This window comes from Pinus tabuliformis, chromosome 3_2 (genome assembly GCF_031772625.1).
Source record: "Pinus tabuliformis cultivar Carrire ecotype Pingquan chromosome 3_2, CPIR1, whole genome shotgun sequence".
Classification (NCBI taxonomy): Eukaryota; Viridiplantae; Streptophyta; class Pinopsida; order Pinales; family Pinaceae; genus Pinus; species Pinus tabuliformis.
In genome coordinates this window covers 347,560,286-347,583,950 of record NC_142302.1, presented here as the reverse complement: position 1 = coordinate 347,583,950, position 23,665 = coordinate 347,560,286, and the positions used below count along the sequence as shown (strand labels likewise).

Sequence of the window (23,665 nt, the reverse complement as noted above, 5' to 3'; positions counted from 1 at the left end):
ACTCCCTCTCAACTAGGGAGAACTCCATCCGCTGATCCATTTGTCCGATTCTACTATCTCTGCCATTAGTGCCCTGCACTACTCTGCTCTGCTCTTCTGAGCTCTGTTCTACTCTGCTCTACTGAGATCTACTCTGCTGAAACATGAAGAAGAAGAATTGATCGAGAATGTCTCATACCATTCTCTACTGACCCGAAGTCAGTTCCAGATGAAGAGGGTGTGTCATACCACTCTTACTAACCCAAAGTCAGTTTCGTTGATCCCAGATCGATATCACAAGAGAGTGTCTCAGACTACTCATACTAATCCCAGATCAACGGAGGTCATCCTAGCATAGGGAGTACAGTAGATACAACGATGCATCCATTGATAGTGCTACTAATGGTCCCTAACCCCATTTCCCTACTCATTGATCAGATAAGAGGTACTTCCCATGAGTCCCAGATTGCATGGGTAGGATGCCTCGATAGGAGAACTAATCATCCTGTCCACAGGAGAACGAATCATCCTGTCCCACAGTCCCCATGGGAGAACTAATCATCCTGTCCCACAGGAGAACTAATCATCCTGTTTCACAGTCGCCATGGGAGAACTAATCATCCTGTTCCATAGTCGCCACGAGAGAACTAATCATCCCGACCCATAGGAGAACTAATCATCATGTTCCACAGTCGCCACGGGATATCACAGGGAAGGCTGAGCTATTCACCCTGTACACAGTGCACCATTGGGGGAGGGTGAGTCACCCTATGGTCGCGTGTTGCTCTAGTAAGTACTCCAAGCCCTCCGAAGCTCCCAGAACTCAATGCATGCAACATGCAGGACCCTTATAAGAAGGTCTCTCAACGACTCCAAGTCGTTCAGGAAAGTCACAGATTTGACCTTTCCCCGGGGCTTTATCAAAAAGTCTGCAACCTGTACGTCAATCTCAATGCGATGGAGCCTCCTTGCTCATTGACTTACCATATCCCAGATAAGGTAGTATCTAATGTCTATCTGTTGGAGCAATCATCAAATATGGGATTCCTCAACAATCGAATCCCCCCTTGGTTGTTATAGAGGATCATAGTGGTATTCATCATGTGTACAAACAGCTCACTAAAGAGCTTCCACAACCAGGCAGCTTCATACGAGATCATACTCGTAGCTATGTATTCGGTCTCGGCGGTGCTTATAACAACCAACTTCTGCTTCTTGCTCATCCATGATATCGAAGCAGAATCCAAAGAGAACCAGCACTAAGAAGTGCTCTAGTGATCCTCCACACTGCCTACCCAATCAGCATTCGAATAATCATGCAGCGTCATATTTTCAGCAGTGTCTCTCAATCCATGAGAGATTGTGCCCCGTAGATATCTCAGAAGATTCTTGGCACCAATCCAGTGAGGCTCAATAAAACATGAGCTCACCATGCTAACTGCAAAACATATATCTGGACAGAAGTTCACCAAGAACATCAATGCGAATGAGTTTATGAAACTCAGAGGCATTTCCCAAATCTGGTCCGACATCACTACCATATAACTTCTGAAAGTTAAGATCCATGAGGTAGTCACGGGCTTGCAGCAATGTTGCACTAATCATTATCGGAATAATTTCGACGCGAGGAAAAAATCGGAAGAAATCATAAAAATCGGGAAAAAATCGGTAATAATCGGGAAAAAATCGTAAAATACAAAAATATTCAATTTTTTTAATATCTAAACCATCTACAACATAAAATAAATACATTGACACATAAATATGATAAAAGAACTAATATATAAGATGTTTAATATCATTTGTAGTGCTACATCACACATAACAGTGAATCATGTCTTGAATAGTAAGTCCTGACCCCTGAGTCCCAACTCAGCCTCAAAATATCAACAAAAAATATAATAATGTATCTCATGAGTCATATCATGAGCCATAATGTCATATACAATGAAATGAACAAAATAACTAAACTCTAATACTATTGATTTCCTCTGCCCCTCTTGCGAGAAAACGCCATAGCTTTCCCTTTCCCTCTAGATGTAGACGCTGGTGCTGGTGGAGTTGGCAGTGGAGTCTGTTGTGCTCTAGAAGCTGAAGAACTAGAAGTAGGAGCTATAGGAGGTAGACCACGTCCTCTACTGGTGGCAAGGGTAGCCCGGGCAGGTGGTGTCACCTCCTCCTCATCTTGCTCCAACTCCTCCTCCTCCTCCTCCACTACATCCTGCACTAACCAATCATCAGCAGACTCCATGAGAGGCCGCTCGGCCTTAACCCTCCATGCAGCAATGGTGTCAATCCCATCCAATGAGATGGCCTCCATATCAGGTGTCCTCTCAAGTTGCCTCACCCACAATCGAAGATTGTAGTATACGTAGACCATGTCATTAAGTCGCTAGGACTCCAACCTGTACAAAGATCATGAAATAATAATTATAAAAAAATATCGTTTAATGAATTCAAAAAATTATTTGGAAATTTGCAATATTTTAAATTTTTAAGTGTTAACCTGTTGCGCTTCTTGTTGTGTATTTTTTCAAATACACTCCAGTTGCGCTCACATACTGAGGAGCTATATGTTTGGCTGAAGATTCGAATGGCAAGCTTTTGCAGAAGGGGTGCCCTGGCACCATACATTCTCCACCATGCATCTACAACAAAATTAGAAATAAAATTTTAAATAGACATAAGAAAAAAATGGAATTTGAAGAGACAATGAAATTTGAAACAAACTAAAAAATACCTGGCATCTTAATCGTCCTATCAGTCACAGCCATGTCAAAGCCAAATGTGCCACCTGCCATCCTATATGTCTCAATTTCTTTAGAGATTTTTGTACGTTCTGTTGGAGATCACACCATCCTCTAGACATAGGTTAAGAATCCATCCATGTTCTCAGCATCAAATACGAACCCACATGTGTAAGAAAATGCGGGGTTCAGGTAGATCCCTGCAGCATGAATGGGACGATGGAGTGTGTTGTTCCATCGTTCATCAATCACTCCCCATAAGAGGAGTTGTCTCTGAAACCCCTCATCTCCCTTATCATCATAGTAGGCCCGAATGGATTCTTTCGCCCTGTCCATGGCCTCATACACAGTGCAAACCTGAAATTTTTGTCCCTCCTGCAGTTGTTGCTGGCAGCTGCCACAGGTGTGAGCTTTATTTTGGCCTTCCAAGGCTTCCTTGGACCTTCACTTGGCTTTCTCTGACTTTCGGAGCTTGAGGATGGCTTCTTGTGACCTTCGGTTGACCTTCTTGCCTTCCCTACTTCAAGATCGAACTTGCAGAGAAAAACCCTAGATCTATTGCAAAAACCCTAGCCTTCCTTTCCACGTGTGAGAGAGAAATATCCCAAAACCAAGATTTCTTCGTCCTCTTCCTTTGCTTGAATGAGTGGGATTTGAATGTGCTTCAAGGAGCTTGAGTTTCCTCCTTTATATAGGCTCCTCAAGGTGGATGTGGCTCCTCATTATAGGATGACTTGCCAGCTATCAGGCCAACTTGGTCTTGAAGGGTATTTTGACACTTTTAAAGACAAAAAAATAATTTTCTTTGCAAGTTACAATGTACCTGAAGGGGTCTTCAACTTATGACAATGACTCTTTTGACTTCTTGACCTAGGACAAACCCTAGAAGCACTCAATGGTTGCTTGACCTATAAAATAAAAGACCTTGAGTATGAAACCCATGCTCCAAAAATAATAATAATAATTTTCTTTCATTTTACTATTTACAAGAATCAAAAAGTACATTTCATATTTATGAAGACCGAACCTAGTTACACATTTTTCAACAATTCAGCTATAGGGTTAGCAGATGAATCAGAGTATGCGCAATGTTGATGGACAATGACAGCTAGTTGTATCACAATTGTTAGACATCAACATCGTGAGGTGGTTCAGTTATAGACTTAAGGATATTCGTCATGTTGATGGGTATAGTAGTGGAATGGATAAGATAGAGAACACCTTCCTCGCTAAGAGGGAGTGTTAGTTTTTGGTAGCATTGGACAAGTGTTCTAGTCTCTGTTACCCACAACCTGTGGGTAATATGTATAGGATAAAAGTTTTCTCCTAGATGGTCCTCAACCAACAGCCAAAAATGCCTTGCAGCGACCAGATAACTCGATGTGCCATTATCTCCGCCATCTGAGCCAACCATGCGGTTCCTCGCCCATTTTTCATGATTGTATGTTTGAAGGTGGGCTTCCTGACCCCGAAGTTATGGCTTTTCATTGGTATAGTTGAGTAATTTTCCTTACTTGTCATGGGCACTTTTGGTCATGGAATAGTGGGGGGATTTAGCGGAAAGAGTGGGCTAGGTTTGTACTCTTGTCTCCACTGCCAAATTTCGTGGTTAGCCTTGTATCTTTAGTCCTGTGGGATCTCCTTTACTGGCCACTAGCTTTAGGGTTGGCACTACATGGGAAATCCCGATTTTGGTTGCGTGGTCCCACTTCCCGACACATATACATCACTCCCTTCCACTAATTTTAGCCCCATTCGGCTCTTTTCCCATCCAAGTCCACATGTGCCTAGTGGGTCCACATAGGGTTAGCCTTCTCCTCCCCTTGTCCACACCTTGGGTCGAGCCTGAAACAATGCCTCGAAGGTTGATGTAAATAAAAAGAAAAGAAAAAGCATAATTTGGCCACTCTTAACACGAAATGTACCACAAAATGCAAAAGATGGCCAAGACATACAAGTTTAGCACATGGGCAAAAGCCAAACATGAGCTCTACGCCTTATCCATGGCCATCACCCTGGTTCCTATGGGCCCTAGATGAAACCCCTCCATCATTAAGGAACCCATGGTTGTCCCAACCCCGGTGGGCGATGAATTGCCCCACCTTAAGGGGGGTATCCACTGCTATATATTAGACATCATGCTCTCATCACCTGAAGCCCCAAGCAATTATGAAGAAAAATCAATCAAAGGAAAAAGGCATATGAAGAAGGGTGGAAAAACAAAGGTTGGGGTAACTCATGTACCACGATTTTCTCCCTCCTACACTCATATACCCAAGTGTGGGCTTGTCTTATTATAGCTACCCTTGTACCATGACATGTGGTCTGGATGATTCCCCTAATACCCACTTTGTTCCATCACTATATCACTTGCCACCTACCACTTGATGGATGTACCATAGACCTGTCACCCTCTTTAAAGGTTGAAACCACTTAATAGGGTCCTTGATTAACCCCCTTATTGAGCTTGGAGACACTTGTACATGCCAAAGCTCACTATGGAAGGACATGCCACCATGAAGTGCCCCATTGGTTCCATGACTTGTAAGCTCTTTTACTTGATTATTTTGATGATTTGTTGTGTTGAAGGGCAAGGGAACGCATTGGATCTTATGCAGGATTGCAAGTGGGTCTCCATTTGGGGCTTGGTCTCCCTATATGGGGTCCTGGTCCTCCAGAGGGCCACATTGGCACTTGTAGGGCGAGGGTTGAGAGCCATGGGCATCCACCATATCAAAGAGTACTTCATGGATCCCCAACACCACTCATTGGTTGCTCTTGTTCCACCTTTTGGATGAGGATGATGCACCTGGTTCCCCATGCCCAACCGGCTCCACACTTGCACCATACACTTGGCAGATGTTCCAGGGTCCAGATAAAGGACGTGCCTCACTGCAGAGGGCCTTTGTCATCATCTTGGCCCTTACAGATGGTTTATAGGCATTTTCGATCCACTTGGAGACCCATGAGGATGTCCTTGTGCCCCTCACACCCACTTGGGGGCACCACAAGGATTTGCTTGGAAAACAAGGGGCCAACCCCTTGTCCACTATGTTTGAGGTCCATTCTCACATCATGGCACACTATGGACTTCATTAGGCCTCCTCAGTGGCCCAATGATTCGTTATATTGATCATTTTGCCCTCTTGGGAGGCTTATTCTTATGTTATTGAGATATCTTGGTGGGCTTGTCACCAAGGGATGTTATTATTGCACATTATTTTATTTTTTGGGGCTTAATTAGGCCAATTAGGCAAATCAAACTCATTAAAGATTGTATAAATAGAAGTGAGGTGATTCATTTTGATCATCATCACTTGGATTTGGATTAGTATCTCTTGAGAGATTTTCATACTTTTTGTTGGGTAAAGTTTTTTGGAGCTTTCTTGATGCACTATGATGTTTGGATTTTCGCTATTGTCTTTGGAGCTTCTTTCTAATGCGAAGTTGATGAATGGATATACTCTCTCTCTCATGTAAGTCGAATTTTGATGCTATTCTTGTTATTTTACTCATTTACTGCGTGTTATCATTATCATTATTCATGTATGGGTTAAACCGTGAATGCGAAATTCTTCTGGGAACCTTGAATAAGTGATTTAATGCATGCGTTGTACTTGAAGAGAGTGGGTGAATGTTCCTAGAGACACCTAATAGGTTTTAGGCCTCGAAAGTTTGAAACTTCATCTCTTTGGCTAATTTGAAGTATAAATCCCTATTGACCTAGTTGCGAGCCTTGGAGAGGCTAGCAAGGATCAATTAGGGCTCCTTAACTCACAAAAATTCATGATCTATGTGTATCTTGACTTCATTAAGCCCAAGAAATAAGGCACTGATCCTCATATCGCGTTGGTGGTCAAATTTACCACTCTTTTCTTCACTTTTCCAATTTCTAGACCTAACCCTAGAAGGTCACCTAGGGCATCAAACGAATCTCTTTGTAGCCATCCAAACACCTCGAAAATGGGTCCACTACTGCGTTGTAGTTTGATTAAGGGGTCCTCCAAATTTCAAGCAATTCCGACAGTGGCATCCCGAGATGTAGCAAGCCCTAGCCATGAGACCATCTCTTGCCCTAGATTGATTTGGGTTAGTGTCCTCACATGGGTCATTGTATTTGTATTTCAAAAGAAAATTAGTCCTTTAATCCTATTCTCCTCTCCAATTAGGTCAAGCCCCTCTTTGAGTGATCAACTCCATACCCTTGACCTGGTTTGGGTCCACTTGGCTTCTCTATGGTCCCGAACTTTGTAACTCATATTCTACAAGGATTGCATAGAAGCCATCTCTCCACAAGGACTCTTGGACCTAGCAAGCTTCTTGACAAGAGATATTCCCCAAACCTAGGCTTGAGAATCCTCTTAGCCCTTCCTAGAGAGCCCATCACCTTGCTTCTTAAGCAAGTAAGCCATATAATTGAGTCTCTCTTATGAATAGGCCCTAGGAATCACCCTCCATCCATTCATTGATCCATTCATCCTTGTGATACCTTTCATACCGGGACTCCTCCCATCGATGAAGGTCCGTAAAGAGCAGGGAGCCTTAGCAGAGGTGATAGTGGGCTATCGCTCCATTGTTGCCCCTTGACCTAATAGTTGCTTTGTAGGATCCCCTCCTAGGATCCTTGCTAGTTTGAGCAGTAACAATCTCGATTTGTGTCAAAGATGCTAAAGAACACAAGATCTCCATAACCCAGAAAATGTTTCAGGGGAAAACACCGAGAGACCACTCAATTAAATTAATTGATCAATAATTAAAAAATCCCTAAGTCTAACTTAGGGAAATTGATTGATTAACAACAATTAATTGAGAAAGATCGAGGAAGCTCTAGAGACTCACACGAATCGAGTCAAAGATGATCTTAGTCGTTGATAATGATTTAATCATAGCTGTTGGTGCTACAACGAGAGATTATAAGAGCAGGTCGATGGGGTTGGAGATAGACATATCGAAGACACAGGGAGAGCGTTTTCCTTAACAGATGAAGTTGTCCAGTTGCAGAGATTCAACAGGAAGAGGAGTTCGAGCCAGAGAAGCAGAGCATCAGTAATTGAGGGAGCAACAATAGAGAGTTCCGAAGAATTTTCCAGTGTCAGAGAGTCAGCAGAAGGGAAGCCAAAATATTCTGCAGAGAAAGTCGTCCAGGTGGTGCGAGTTTGCTAGTCCAGGTGGACAAATTGCCAGGAAGAGGTTGGATCAACTGCCGGAGGTCGGAAAGACATTCTGAAAGGGAGTGCGAATTTTTCTAGTGGCAGGAGAAGGCTAGACAACCTAGTTGGAGTAGTTCCAGAGGTTGTATGAACTGTGCAGGCTAGGTAGTGCGAGTTCCCGGCAAGCTGAGTTGCTGAGGGGAGAGAATGAAAAGGCTAGTGGGAGGACGAATTTTTGCAAAAGGGAGATAATTTCTCCATTATATTTTTGGCCAGATTATTTGCTGAGGATTGCCAGTAAGGCATCTAGATTATTGTATTCGGATTTTACTGCTGCATAATAATAAAAGTAAACCCTCATCTGCTGCACCGGTTTTCCCTTCGGGGTTTTTCCGGAAACTATTGTTCAAAAATTATTGTGTTGATTTTATTATGCGTGTGCATCTCTTTTCTCAGTTCCAACATTTTATTTAGCTTCTGCAGAATTTATTTGTTAAGAATTGCAGTGTGATTTATTTGGTATTAATCAGAAAATTAATAAACTGCTAATCAGTTAGAAGAGTAAATTCCAGTAGCTGCAATTCCAAGAAATTTCACATCATTTGCACTCAACTGGGGGGTTTTGAACTTGAGTCTAAATGTTAATACAAGTTTGATCTATATATAATAATATATGTTGTGACCAGAGATCATGTCCTTTATATTTTACATTATATATGTGGGTTAGTATTATCCATTCTATTAGCATCACAGACATTTTGAGTCTATTGAATATATTTGCTCAAGGCATAATTCAAATTTGTTTGAGATATGTGGAGTCCATTAATAATCTATCCTAAATGTAACACCTATAGTTAAGCCTTTATCTATTATTATCCTAAAGGATTCCCAAAGTATATCAAACTATAAATAATTCGGGACTAGCGAAGTATTAATTTTCATGTCTTGTTTAAACAACTGCATCTGTTAGTGTATGATCTCGAGTCTGGGTTATTATTATCACTAATATTATATTTATTTTGGGAAATTCAGCTTACAACTGTACTTGTCTAAGTGGATGTGCTGTGAGGGGCCTTTCTATGTTGTGAAACTTGCGCCTGGTCTTATTTGCACCCATCCGAGGGGATTTGAGCTTGAGTTTCAATGTTAATACAAGTTCGATCAATATATAATAATATATATTGAGTTGTGACCAGAGGTCATGTCCTTTATATTTTACGTTATTTATATGGGTTATATTAACCATTGTATTGTATCAGACATTTTGTGTCTATTGAATATATTTTCTTAAGGCATATTTGTGTGAGCTATGCCAAGTCCGCTAATAATCAATCCTAAATGTAACACCTAGTTCTGAGATGGTATCAGAGTCAAGGAGTGAGGACTCCTTAGCTGTGACCTTGTGCTCTGCATGAGACCTTTCATGAGTGCAAAAGTGCTGCACAATTCCAGAAGCTGGTTCCACATTTCCTGCAAGAATAGGAAATTGATCACTTGCAAATTCCAAGAGGTTTTGAAGGACAGTTACTCTGGTTAGCAAGGTTTGAAACTTTGAACTGTATAAATCTGAAGTTTCTCGTGTGCAGCCTTCATGTCCTGATATTTGCATTGTATCAGCAAATGAGTAATGCAACCAATGAATAACTCAATATGAAACATTCATACCTGTTATAATCACCAATAATATGTGCTTTGCTGTTATTCATGAACTAGAGCGTTTTAGATTTTTCAGGTTCACAAATATTAACCAATGATTAATGCAACTTGCTACGACATATATCACATGGGGGTCCATTCAGCTTGATCTCATGGTCTTGTATCAGTTTCAGAGCAGCATACATGGGTGTATCCAAAAGAACAAGCATCATTGATCATTCATCTGTGATCATTAGTAATTTTCTGGCAGTGATCCAGGTGGCATTTCATGGATTCACATACCTTTCTGGGCATGGCCCTTATGATTCTTTGAGAAATCCCAAGATTTCCTAGTAACTCACTATTACGGCAGGTGTCTAGTGATTTTGTTAAAGGTATTGATTCAAAGAGATCTATTACTGCAAAATATAGCACCTTATTGCAAAGCCTCACTAAGCAATCTATAGCAGTGTTGCAGGAACCATCCCCCCTGCTTCCAGCCCTGGAACTGTGTTCTGATTGAGAACTCTTAGGCAGTGATTTTTGGACCTTTTGGGCATGCTCCCTACCAATTTGGGAGCATGGCACTCCCATAGCCAAGGAATGCACTCCCAAGGCTCTCCTTGGATGCTCCCTAGGCGCTTCTTGGATGCTCCCTAATGGCAGTGTTAAATTCTTAAAGTAAAAGTTTCCATTTCCTTTATCATTCCAGGGATAAGAAGGAAAGAGTTGTCAATCCTAGTTTAGGGTTTTAATATGCAAATAAATGATAGATTTTTTTTTTTCAAGTCAATTGCATCTTCAACAACTATCACCATATTTTTCTGCACTTCACTGCTAGTGCTACTTCTTTCTTCGTCATCACTACTGCTACCTTTTTCATCTCTTCTTGCACTTGGCACATTTACCTGCAACAAATTCAACACAATATATTATGGAAATCAAAGATGTCCATCAGTGCCGCCATTCTGCAACTACTCTGTTTTGCTACCATTTTCATCCTCTTCATCTATTGTTGCCATCCTTTGTCTCTTTCTTCACCACCACTGATTCCAAGTACATTTTCATGTGCATATCATATTTTCTTAGAGTTTAAGTTATTATCCCCCAAGATAACAATCACAATTGTCACCTCTCCAAGTCATGCATCACTTGCATGACTGGAATTGAATTGTGTCCCCACAAAAATTTCCAATTGTCCTTTCTCATGCAGTCTACACAGGTGCCTGGGTGTAGCCAGACTCTGCTCAAGACTACACAGTACAGAGTCCTCTCACTCCCGGATGGTACACTTCTCTCCAACTCAATTATTCAAGCAACTTAGGCATCTTTATCAAACAAACAAAGATTACAGAGATATGCCACTTTATCCCATCAATCCTCAGCTTCTTATCTTCTACAGATTTTCTGCATTCTATCTCATCTTCTTATCTTCTTCTTTTTCAGCAAAACGTTGATTTGCAGGCTGCTCTTTCTATAGTAGATTTGGGTATGCTTGTTCTATTGACATCAACTTGCAACATGTTCACAAAAATAAATCTTTATCTTCCTTTATCTCTTCATTTTTCTTAGGACTGTAAATCAGCCCTGTTACCACTCAAACTAGCAGGGGGTCCTAGAGGGGCACTTGCTAGGTCAAGAGCAACAATGAAGCTAAAGTCCACTGTCACCACAACTAAAGCTTCCCGCTCTTTATGGACTTTCACCAATGGGAGGAGACCCGGTACATAGAGAATCACTTATGAAGGATAGATCAGCTAAGATGGATGTGAAGTGATCTCAGGGACCCTTTCCTAGGGGAGACTCAAGAATGGGACTTGCTTGCTTCTTAAGCAAGGTACAAGGCTTTCTCGGAGAAGGGGATGAGGATCTAAGGGCTAGGTTTAAGGAGTGTGAATTGTAAAGGACCTTCCAAAACCACAAAATCCTTGTTGAACTTGGTGGTCCCAAGTGGTTTTTGAAGACGAGGTATGAGACCACACAGGACCACGTGGACCCAGGTTAGGTCAAGAGGAAGGAGTTTAGCAACCATTGATAGATTTGACCTAAATAAGGAGGAGAAGGGGATTAAAGAAGTGATTTTCACTCAAAGGTGCAAAATGATCCCTATGGGGAACTAGCCTAGGGAAATTTAGGGCAAAAACCAGTATCGAGGCTTGGGATATCTCACAACTCCACTGTCGGAATTTTCTCAAATTTGGAGGAGGCTTAGGAGAGGCACCAACACAGTAGAGGCCAAGAGATCAAAACTTTTCTATGGGTGGTTTGTTGAGAAAATGATGCCCTAAGAGCCCTAATGTGGCTAGACCTAGAATAAAGGAGAGGTGAAGAAAAATAGTTCTTTAAGTGATCACCTTATGGTAGACCAGTGCCTAATCCTTTGGGGAGATTGGAGTCAAGAAGAATATGAAGATGGACTTCGTTTCTAGGTCAAGGAGGCTTCAAGGACAGCTTCGCTTGTCATTAGGGCAAAGGAGAGTGAACTTAAAGCTTTTAATATTTATACTTCTTTTTGCAAGGTAAGATGACTTGTCAAGATAAATTCAACCGTAGAATTATCCCTAGGAAAATTTGTTCAACATACGTGGCCCATACATAGAGATATGCTATATAGAAACATAATTCCATAGTTCTACAGTAAATGCATGCAACAACTAGCCCTAGTATAGCGAAAATCTCATCATCAATGTATGTGACAAAGTAAAAGAGTAAATAGCATTAAATTTGTACTTACATGTAAGAAAATATATCCAACACCAATAAACTTGCCAATTAAGAAGCTCCAAGATAAGAAAAGACAATCCATACATTAAAATTCATCCATGCTCCAAATTTCGTCCACCAAGAAGGAATAGCGAAAATCTCAAGAGAGATACAAGTCCAAACTAAGTGATGATGAGAAATGAACTCTCATCATTTGTATTTATACCTTCCTAATGAGTTCGATTTAGCTACTTGAGCCTATATTAGCCACTCAAATAAAATTAATGTGCAAATAACTAACTTTTGGTGACAAGCCAACCAAACTAGCTCATAAACAAAATAACAAGCCTCTTAAGAGGTCGAATGATCAATAATACATGTCGTTGGGCTTTCGGGGAAGCCCGATGAAGTCCATAAGTGTCATAATGATGAATAAGACTCCCAAAAGTAATGGACAAGGGGTTGGCCCCTTGTGCTCCACAAAATAAACATGTCGTGCCCCCAATGGTTGTGAGAGCACACAAGTGACCTCATGGGTCTCCAAGTAAGTCGAAGATGTCTGTAGACCATCTGTAAAGGCTTAGATGACGGTGAAAGTGATGCCACATCAACATACAAGTCCTGGGTCATCTGCCAAGTGCATGGTACAACTGTGGGGTTGACTGGGCAAAGGTGAAACAAGTGCATTTTCCTCGTCCAAAAGGTGAATCTCAAGCAATCTCTAAACATCTATGGGGATCCATGGAGTGTTGTCTACTGCTGTATAGGCCCATGACTCTCAACACACACCTTACATGTGCCAACGTAGCCCTCTGGAGGGTTAGGACTCCGTATAGGGAGACCAAACCCAAAATGGAGACCATATGCAATCCTGCATAGGATCCAATGCATCCCCTAGCCTTCCAGTACAACAAGTCATCAAGGAAATCAAGTAAAAGAGCTTACAAACCATGGACAATAGGTGGGGACTTCATAATGGCCATGCTCTTCCATAGTGGGCTTTGGCATGTGCTAATGTCTCCAAGCTCCAAACGGGGTTAGCCAAGTACCCTATTAGGTGGTTTCTACTTCTAAAGGGGATAGTATGTCCAAGGTACATCCTTTAAAGGGTGGTGGCATGTGATAAAGGGATGAATGGAGTAGGGAATGAAATGGGCAGCCCTAGGCCACATGCTGGGGTACAAGGGTAGCTAATAAAAGGGAAGCCCACACTTGGGTATATAATGTATAGGAGGGAGAAATCGTGGTACATGAAGTGCCCGACCTTGATTTTTCCACCCTTCTTTATATGCCTTTTGCCTTTTATGATTTTTTTTTTAATTGACTGCTCGGGGCTCAAGGGGTAAGAGCATGATGTGTGAGATATAGCAGTGGATACCCCCTTTAAGGTAGGACAGTTCATTGCCCACCAGGGGTTGGGACAATCATGGGTTCTTGAATGATAAAGGAGGCTTATCTAGGGCTTGTAGGAACCAGGGTGATGGCCATGATGATGGGGTAGAGCTCATGTATTGACTTTTGCGCACGTGCTAAATGTGTTTGTCTGGGCCATCTTTTGCATTTTGTGGTATATTTTCCTGTTGAATGTGGCCAATTATGCTTTTATTTTTATTTTCAGCTACATCAACCTCTGGGGCATCATTCTAGGCCTGACCCAAGGTGCGGGCAAGGGGAAGGGGAAGGCTAACCCTATGTGGACCCTATGGAGGAATGTGGACCCAGGTGGAGGAAATGATGAATGAGGTTATAATGAGTGGAAGGGGGTAATATATATGGATGAGGGAGCAGGACCACACAACCAAAATCAGAGTTTCCTATGTAGTACCATCCCTAAAGCCCAAGGGTCAGTAAAATAGATCCCACAAGACTAGGGTCCAAGGTTAACATCCAAAAGAGGTCTGAGGACAAGAGCACAGACCTAACCCACTCTTTTTGCTGAATCCCCCCATTAATCCATGCCCAGAAGTGTCCATGATAAGCAAACTATAATACTCAATTACCAAATGACAAGGCATACCTTTAGGTTTGGGAGGCCCACCTTCAAACATACGATCATAACAAATGGGTGAGGGACCACATGGTTGGTTCAGGTGGCAGAAAAATGGCACAACAAGCTAGTTGGTGGTTGCAAGGGGCTGCTGACTACCGACTGAGGACCATCTTGGAGAATTTTTTTTCTCCTAGGGATATTGCCCACAAAATGGTGGGTAACAATCCCTATTCTCATTAACAGTTACATCTTCTCTCAAGCTTTTCATTATTCTTCTCAGTTTTTCTCTAGAGCTCTCTTAATCTTTTATTTCTACAATTCTCTGCAATTCTTCAACTTTTCCATGTTGCAATTTTCCCTATCTCTGTTGCAATTCAACACTCTTGCACATTATTTTGTGTGCTTCCTTTTCTCTTTTTCAATTTTTGTCTATATCTTCTTGTTGCATCTTTGCACATTGCTACATGCACTTCTTCATACTTTCACTTTTGTCTTCTGCACTCATAAGTATTTTCATCACTTTACTTTCTCCTTTGTCTCTTGGATTCATTGCGACTCTCAATCTCTAGTCACTATATTGGGTAATAAACAATTGCCACCGTCACACCATTGCCAAGAACATATGAGCCAAGTCTCTATTCATGAGACCTTTTAACTACATCTTCTCTTGATAGCTTATGTTAGTGCCTTGTTATGGCCAAATATCTACTCACAACACATCATGTACTCATCCCTAACTCTCATATGTTACACCTTGAAAGGGGTGTTCCTTGTGTAGCCAATACTTGTGCTCAAATTTCAAACCACGCAACTTGAAGTCTCAGTGCCCCATGGTTACACTATCCTTCCTTCTTTCTCATCTTCAAGTAACTATTTCTTCTTCTCAAGATAACAATCACAGTTGCCAATGCCAAAACTGTCATCTCAATTCCATCATGAATTTCTCTTATGATTCATGTTGTTTCTTTCTCCAACAACAATTTTTCTCAGTAACCAACCTTTTGGTTCCTCTTCCCTTCATGCAACTTTCTTTGCTCTTTCTAGTATAATTTAAATATGTTGTCTTCTTCTTTGCAACTTCTCTATCTATTGGATGCTTCCTTCTTTCTCTCATGTTTCTTCAACAAACTCAACCTTTTTCCAAGAGATTCACTTCAACATTTATGAAGTGTGCCTTCCTTGTATTCCTGGGCATCATAATCTACTAGTGTGATTGTTGGATACCCTCATCTTCTTTGTGGACTCTTGATTTCTTTGTTTTTCTTCCTCGTTTGGGTTCTTCTTGGCCTGAACTCTTTTTACAACAGTTGTAGGCACTACACTATCCATAAAATTCTTCTCATGGCATCCATTTAACTTTAACCATCAAGACTGTCTTCAAAACTCTTTAGAGTTTCAACTACTCCTGAACAGTTACAACCTCTCTTTATAACATAAATTGAGTAGGCAAAGACACTTATCCCACTACGCAACCTTGATTATTTTTTACCTTTGTTACCACATGCAGATCGACTCTTTTTGTGACAATTTTTTCTTCTTTGTCAATAGTCTTCTCTCTCTTTTTCAGTGAACTTTACTCACTTGATAGCATTGCTCCCCACATTTTCTTCACCTTCCTTTGCATCATCTTCTTAGCATCGTTACGTTCTTTCTTCTCAATGTCTGTTCTTTTCTTTATCTTCTTCTCATGTCGTGTTGTTCTTTGGTCTTCCTTTCTGGTTGTTATCTCTTTTGCTCCTAGCATTGTTGCTTGTGTTGATACCATTTGATGTAACGGGGGCCGACCCAACATGCAATATTAAAACCACATAGTGGAAACACACACCATGCATAGTCTACAACATTAATAAGACTCATAGAAAGAAAACATGTAACTACCCTAATAAACACCACAATGATATCAACATCAACATAGGGATTTAAGTGGAGACCCTAAAGGGAAAAACATTGTCTAATAGAAGAATGCATCTTATTTCTATTATTTTGTAGAATTTTATCACAATAGGCTCATGACCTTCTCATTCTTCCAGAATTTCTTGGGCTGGTAGGCCTAAGGCCATGGTAGACTTATTCCTTTCTTTTATCTCAAGGATTTTCCTCCCTCATCCCTGTTCACTTTCTTTTATTCCTTTCTTGTTGTCACTACCTTCCATGTTGGTTTCCCCTTCATCTTCTTGGATTGTCTTGACCCTAGACGCTAGAACTACTATAATTGTGTTCCTCTACTCATTACATGCTCATAACTACTTTTAGTATCGTCACATCATGACCTCTACAATATCCAATTTTTTCTTTCTTCAACTACCATGTGGTAACATCTTATTCATCCATGTCATGGCATGGGGTTGGGATCACACCACTTCCATTATCCCATAGGTTTCCTTTTATCCCATGTAGTGTTCTTTACATGTGGACAAGGTCCATTGGTCTTCACACTCAAAGGTCTGCGGAGGGTGGTGGGTGAGAGTATCTCCCATATTCCTTTATGCTTCGCCTTTTTCCTTATGGTTCACCTCATGTTCAAGGCTCCAACCTACACTTGCTCCGGGATGTCATTTGGCTCAACCTTCGACCTTCATTTGACGTCCACCCGCTACAACAAGAGAGGCAGGGGGTGATGATCAAAAGGAACTTTGCCTTTTTCTCCAGGTGCGTGGCTTTGTCTCTAGTGTGACCTCCATCTTTAACAAAGCTCTACTTTCAACATCAAACCTTCCATGACCCTTTGCTTATCCAACCACCAATTATTTCCTACCACTTTCCTTTTGCCATGTCACCACTTCATCCACACCATCATCCGCCCATTGTTGCACGATCGAGTCTCCATATCTTCACTTGTAGTTTGCCAAAGTCTTTACCTTGTCTTGATATTCACTCAATGTTTTGTTAAGAATGGTGTAATCTTCACACATGGCTATGATGGACCCATATTATATCATTCATATATGTGGCTAAGGTCAACATATGTTAATTTATTGTAATACTAGGTTGGTTAAGGCTGACCTAGTCAATCTCTTTTGTGGGCCATGTTACCTCATAACATGTAGGGGTAACTAGAGGATGTTTTTTTTCATTTGTGATTCTTATCCCATGTCAATAGTTCCATAGATAAAACAAAAGTGTGCCTTGTTACTATTCAAACTAGCAGGGGTCCTAGGAGTTGGTCCTATGGAGCAACTACTAGGTCAAGGGGCAACAACGGAGCGATAGCCCATTGTCACCTCAACTAAGGCTCCCTGCTCTTTATGGACTTTCACCGATGGGAGGAGTCTTGATATGAGAGGATAGATGGATCAATGACAAGATATGGGGGGATTCCTAAAGCCTATTCACAAGAGAGGCTCAAATAATTGGCTTGCTTGCTTTGAAAGCAAGGTGATTGGCTCTCTAAAAAGGGCTATGAGGAATCGAGGATACCTTGACCTAGGGTTGGAGGATATGCCTTGACAAGGGGCTTCCTAGGCTTGAGGATCCTAATGAAGAAATGGCTTCTACATAATCCTTGTGGAATTTGAGTTACAGATTTGTGGGACCACAAAGAAGCCAAGTGGACCCAAACTAGGTCAAGGGTATGGAGTTGATCAATCAAGGAGGGGCTTGACCTAATTAGGGAAGAGAATAGGATCAAAGGACTAATTTTCTTTGAGATTTTGAATGCAATGATCCTAATGAGGACACTAACCCAAATCAAGCTAAGGCAAAAATTGGTCTTGTGGGTAGGGCTTGCTATATCTCAGGATTCCATCGTTGGATTTGTTTGAAACTTGTAGGGCGTCTGGAGATAACCCCAACGCAGAAGTGGAGCAAAAATCGAGGTGTTTGGATGGTCAGAAAGGAATTCGATTGATGCCTTAGGTGACCCTCTAGGGTTAGGCCTAGAATTTGGAAAAGTGAAGAAAAGAGCAGTAACTTTGACCACCAAAAGGATATGAGGATCAATGCCTTATAGCATGGGCTTAATGGAGTCAAGATACACATAGATTGAGAATTTTTGTGAGCTAAGGAGCCCTAATTGATCTTCGCTAGCCTCTCCAAGGGCAACAACTAGATCAATAGGGATTTATACTTGAAATTTGCAAAGGAGACAAAGTTTCGAGGTTTCAACCTAAGAGGTGCCTCTAGGAACATTCACCCAATCCCTCAAAGCTCAACTTGTGCATTTAATCAATTATTCAAGGTCCCAAAATAATTTCACATTACATTAACCCATACAAGAATAATGATAACAAGATACATGCATTTGACAAGTAAGATAACAAGAATAACATCAAAATTTTGACTTACATGAGAGAGAGAGAGTATATCCATTCATCAATTTCACATTAGAAAGAAGCTCCAAAGACAATAGCGAAAATCCAAACATCATAGTGCATTAAGAAACTCCAAAAAGTTCACCCAGCGAAAATTGCAAAAATCTCTTGAGATATACTAATCCAATCCAAGTGATGATGACAGGTTAGAATGAGCCTCTCTCATATTTATACAACTCTAAAGGGGATTCGATTTGCCTAATTGGCCTAATTTAGCCCCAAATAATAAAATAATATAATAATAATGATATGACTTGGTGACAAGCCCATTGAGATAGCTCAAAAATACAAAAAATAGCCTCTCAAGAGGGAAAAATAATGAATATGACGAGCCATTGGGCCATTGAGGAGGCGTAATCGAGTCCAAATGTGCCAAGTTAAGAGAAAAGGCTCCAAACATAGTGGACAAGGGGTTGGCCCCTTGATATCCAAGGAAATCATAGGTGGTGCTCCTTAGTGGGTGTGGGGGCACAATGACATCCTCATGGGTCTCCAAGTGGATCGATAATGCTTGTAAACCATCTGTAAGGGCTAGGATGATGACATAAGCCCTCCTTTGTCTCCTGTAGTGAGACACATCCTCATCTGGACCCTGGAACATCTTCCAAGTGTGTGGTACATGTGTGGAGCCGGCTGGGCATGGTGATCTAGGTGCATCATTCTCATCCAAAAGGTGGAACATGAGCAATTCCTGAATGGTATTGGGGATCCATGAAGTATTCTCTGCTATGGTTGAGGCCCATGGTTCTCAACTCTCACCCTGCAATGCCAATGTGGCCCTTTGGAGGGCTTGGACCTCGTATAGGGAGACCAAACCCCAAAATGGAGACCCACCTACAATCCTGCATAAGATCCAATGCATCCCCTTGCCCTCCAATACAACCAATCATTAGAGTAATCAAGTAAAAGAGCTTACAAATCATGGAATCAAGTGGGCAATTCATGGTGGCATGCCCTTCCATAGTGGGCTTCGGCATGTACAGGTGTCTCCAAGCTCAATGAGGGGGTTAACCAAGGACCCTATTAGGTGGTTTCAGCCTTTAAAGGGGGTAACATGTCCATGGTACATCCATCAATGGGTAGGTGGCACGTGATATAGTGATGAGTCAGAGTGGGGATCAGGGGAAGACTCCCAGCCACATGTCATGGTACAAGGGTATCTATGATGAAGGAAGCCCACACCTGGTTATATGAGTGTAGGAGGGAGCAAATCGTGGTACATGAGTTACCCTGACCTTTGTTTTTCCACCCTTTTTCATATGCCTTTTGCCTTTGATTGATTTTTCGTCATAACTACTTAGGGGTCTAGGGGATGAGAGCATGATGTGTAGAATATAGTAGTATATACCCCCTTTTAAGGGAGGGCAACTCATTGCCCACCGGGGGTTGAGACAATCATGGGTTCCTTAATGTGGAGGGGGCTCATCTAGGGCACATAGGAACCAGGGTGATGTCCATGAAATCAGGGGTAGAGCTCATGTTTGGATTTTGCCCACGTGCTAAATTTGTATGTCCTAACCATCTTTTGCATTTTGTGGTACATTTCCTATTGTAAGTGGCCAAATTATTCTTTTTCCTTTCTTTTTAGTTGCATCAACCTCCGGGCATCGTTCCAAGCTTGACCAAAAGTGTGGACTAGGGGAGGGGGAGGCTAACCTATGTGGACCCAGATGGTTAAAGTGATGAACGAGGTTAAAATGAGCGAAGGGGAGTGATGTATATGGTGTCGGGAAACGAGACCACGCAACCAAAATCGGGATCTCCCATGTAGTGCCAACCCTAAAGCTAATAGCCAGTAAAGGAGATCCCACAAGATTAGGATACAAGGCTAACCACCAAATCAGGTGGAGGAGACAAGAGTACAAACCTAGCCCACTCTTTCCGCCAAATTCCCCCGCCAATCCATGCCCAAAAGTGTCCATGATAAGTAAGAAAAATTACTCAAGTATACCAATGAAAAGCCATATTTTTAGGGTCAAGAGGCCCACCTTCAAACATACGATCATAAGAGATGGGCGAGGGACCACATGGCTGGCTCAGGTGGTAGAGATAGTGGCACATTGAGCTATCTGGTGGCTGCAAGGGGCCGCTAGCTAGCAATTGAAGACCATTTGAGAGAAAAATTTCTCCTATGCATACTATCCATAGGTAGTGGGTAACATGACCACTTTGTATTCTTGTATTGTATTGGGCCATGCTTAGATGATTTATGTAAAAGTGTTTTATTGTCTAGATGGTATCTCTAAAACCTTGATGGTTGGTCATTGCTCATCCTCTTAGTCCCCATTTCAAAATACTCCTTGTTCTTATGGCTTTGTTCGACTACCCTTTTGTGGCTTTAATTTGTCACCATCTTGGTCATTTATGGCCTGGGTAGGTATGTGATGATCTTGGGATGGATCTACCAAGATGCATGATTTAGAGTACCTCTAAACCATTTTATAGATATGTAGAAGTGTTGCTCATGTTGTAAATATTGTCATACCTATTGCAACATGCTTATCCTATGTCTAAGCATGGACCCCGCTCTTATGTATTTATCACAATTTGGCCATGTACCCTTGGAGATGGTTCTACAATTACTCATGCAACTTCACATTTCACGAGGCAATTTCATAGGTCTTAAGGCACTAGTCATATCATCCAAGGCAATTTTGGGCCATTTTTATATGCATGAGCTTTCTATACACATGCCACATCTCACACCCTTGAGAACTCTCCTCTTTCATGCATTTTGAGACACCTTTTCACTTGATTTGATGGCCAACCCCTTGCAAAACTCTTCTAGCCATTTTCACCTTTGTAGGAGGACATTGGGGCATTTTAGGGGGTCATTCCGCATTTGGAGGGGAGTGTTGCACTTTTGAAGGTGAATGTTGCACTTTGAAGGCCTTTCACACCTCATTCCTTGCTTGTTGACTTAGCCTTCCACTCTTGGAGCATGTTACCTCTCAAACTAACAAGGATCCTAGGAGGGGATCCTAAAAGGGCAACTATTGTTAGTTTTTGGAGCATCAGATGTGTTCTAGCCACAAAATTTGGTGGAGAGGCTAGAATACATGAGATCTCCAAAACCCAAAAATCGTTTATGGAAATTCCACCTAGAGATGACTTAATTTGATTATTAACCTAATTTTTAATGTTTCCTAAGTCTAAATATAGGAAAAATGGTTAATTAATTAGAATTAATTAAGTCAAAGTGAGAATAGTCTAAAAACTCACACGGATCGACTTCAAGATGATCCTAGCCCTTGATTAAGTTTTAATCTTGGTCGTTGGTGCTCCAACAAAGGATTATAAGAAGAAGTCGATGGGCACTTGGAGAATACACCAGAGACACTTGGAGAATTCGATTTTCCAGAGTAGCAGCAATCAGTTTCCAAAGAGTTCAAGCTTCAGTGAGGAAGCAGAGACAGTGAGGGGCAAAGACAGTGATCCAGAGGAAGTTTTCCAAATTGGGAGAGACAACAACAAGAGGCTGAGTTATCTTATAGAGGCAACACAATGGACTGCGCAGTTGCTTCAGAAGAGCAATTCGATTTGGCTGGAGGAAAATTCGATTAAGCTTCCAGAGGCCCGGAAAGTCTTCCAAAGGGTCGGAGAATCAGTTTCCTTAGCAAAGACAGGCAGAACGACTGCGTCAGAGACAGGAGAATCAATTCCTGATTTTTAATGTTTCCTAAGTCTAAACGTAGGAAAACTGGTTAATTAATCATAATTAATTAAGTCAAAGTGAGAATAGTTTAAAAACTCACATGGATCGACTTCAAGATGATCCTCGCCCTTGATTAAGTTTTAATCTTGGTCGTTGGTGCTCCAACAAAGGATTATAAAAAGAAGTCAATGAGCACTTGGAGAATTCGATTTTCCAGAGTAGCAGCAATCAGTTTCTAGAGAGTTCAAGCTTTAGTAAGGAAGCAGAGACAGTGGGGCAGAGACAGTGATCCGAAGGAAGTTTTCCAGATTGGGGGAGGCAGCAGCAAGAGGCTGAGTTATTACTAGTGAGGCAGCGCAGAGGACTGCACAGTTGCTTCAAAAGAGCAATTTGATTTGGTTGGAGGAAAATTCGATTCAGCTTCCAGAGGCCCGGAAAGTCTTCCAGAGGAACGGAGAATCAGTGTCCTCAGCAGAGACAGGCATAACGACTTCATCAGAGGTAGTTCCGGCTAGACGTCCAAGGGTCTACACATGCACTGCGTAGAAGCTGATGCAATGAGTTTCTGAAGGAAAGTTGTGTCGGGTTTGCTTGTGGAAGAAGAGTAATTCCCTTAGATAATTTTGGCTAGATCTACTTGCTTTTTGGATTGCCAATTGGGCATCCATAGATTGTACTCAAATTTAATTGCTGCATAATAATAAAAACCCTCAACTACTGCACCGGTTATTCTGAGTTGGGGTTTTTTGGGGACAATTGTCCAAAAATAACGAAATCATTTTTATGTGTGCGCTAGATTTTCTTAGATTCCAATGTTAATTTTTACTTCTACAGTAGTTGTTTGTGAAAATGATAGTGTGAATTATTTGGTATTTGTTGTAGAAAACTGCAAATAAATTGTAAATAAATTAACAATTAGGAAAATAATTTCTAGTTGCTGTGATAGATGAAATTTTCACAACTACTAGGTGCAACAATCGAGCGATAGCACACTGTCACCTCAGTTAAGGCTCCTTACTTTTTAAGGACTTTCATCGATGGGGGGGGACACGTTATGAAGGGAATCACTAGATGGATGAATCAATGAAGAGATAAAGAGTGATCCCTAAGGCCTATTCACAAGAGAGACTCAATTGTATGGTTTACTTGCTTGAGAAGCAAGGTGTAAGGCTCTCTAAGAAGGGCCAAGGGGATTTCAAGGGCTAGGGTTTGCAAATAAGACTTGTAAAGGAGGGACCTAGTCCTAGAAACCCTTGTGAAAACTTGGTTTCCAAATGGTCTTTGTGAAATTATCTTCAGTAAGTTGTGGGACCACACGGGACCAAGTGGACCCAAAATTAGGTCAAGGGGGTGGAGTTGATCAATCAAGGGTGTTCTTGACCTAATTGATGGGGAGAAGAGGATCAAAGGAAAATTTTCACTAATTTTGATGTAATGATCCCAATGAGGTCACTAGCCAAGGGAAACCAAGGGTAAGAATCGATCTCGGAGCTAGG

At 41.5% G+C, this 23,665-nt stretch overlaps 2 protein-coding genes across 2 annotated transcripts in view; both read right to left on the bottom strand.

Annotated features, from left to right (window-relative positions):
* Positions 1-23,665, bottom strand: part of LOC149180900 (cytochrome b561 and DOMON domain-containing protein At3g07570-like) — an 80,061-nt gene that overhangs the window by 10,544 nt on the left and 45,852 nt on the right. The window lies entirely within an intron of this gene.
* LOC149180901 (uncharacterized) lies at positions 1,958-2,617 on the bottom strand. The gene is made up of 2 exons (XM_089417963.1): positions 2,486-2,617; positions 1,958-2,384 (listed from the first exon to the last, which is right to left on the bottom strand). The coding sequence occupies exon 2, from the start codon at positions 2,357-2,359 to the stop codon at positions 1,958-1,960; it is 402 nt and encodes a 133-aa protein (XP_089274089.1). The 5' UTR covers positions 2,360-2,384; positions 2,486-2,617.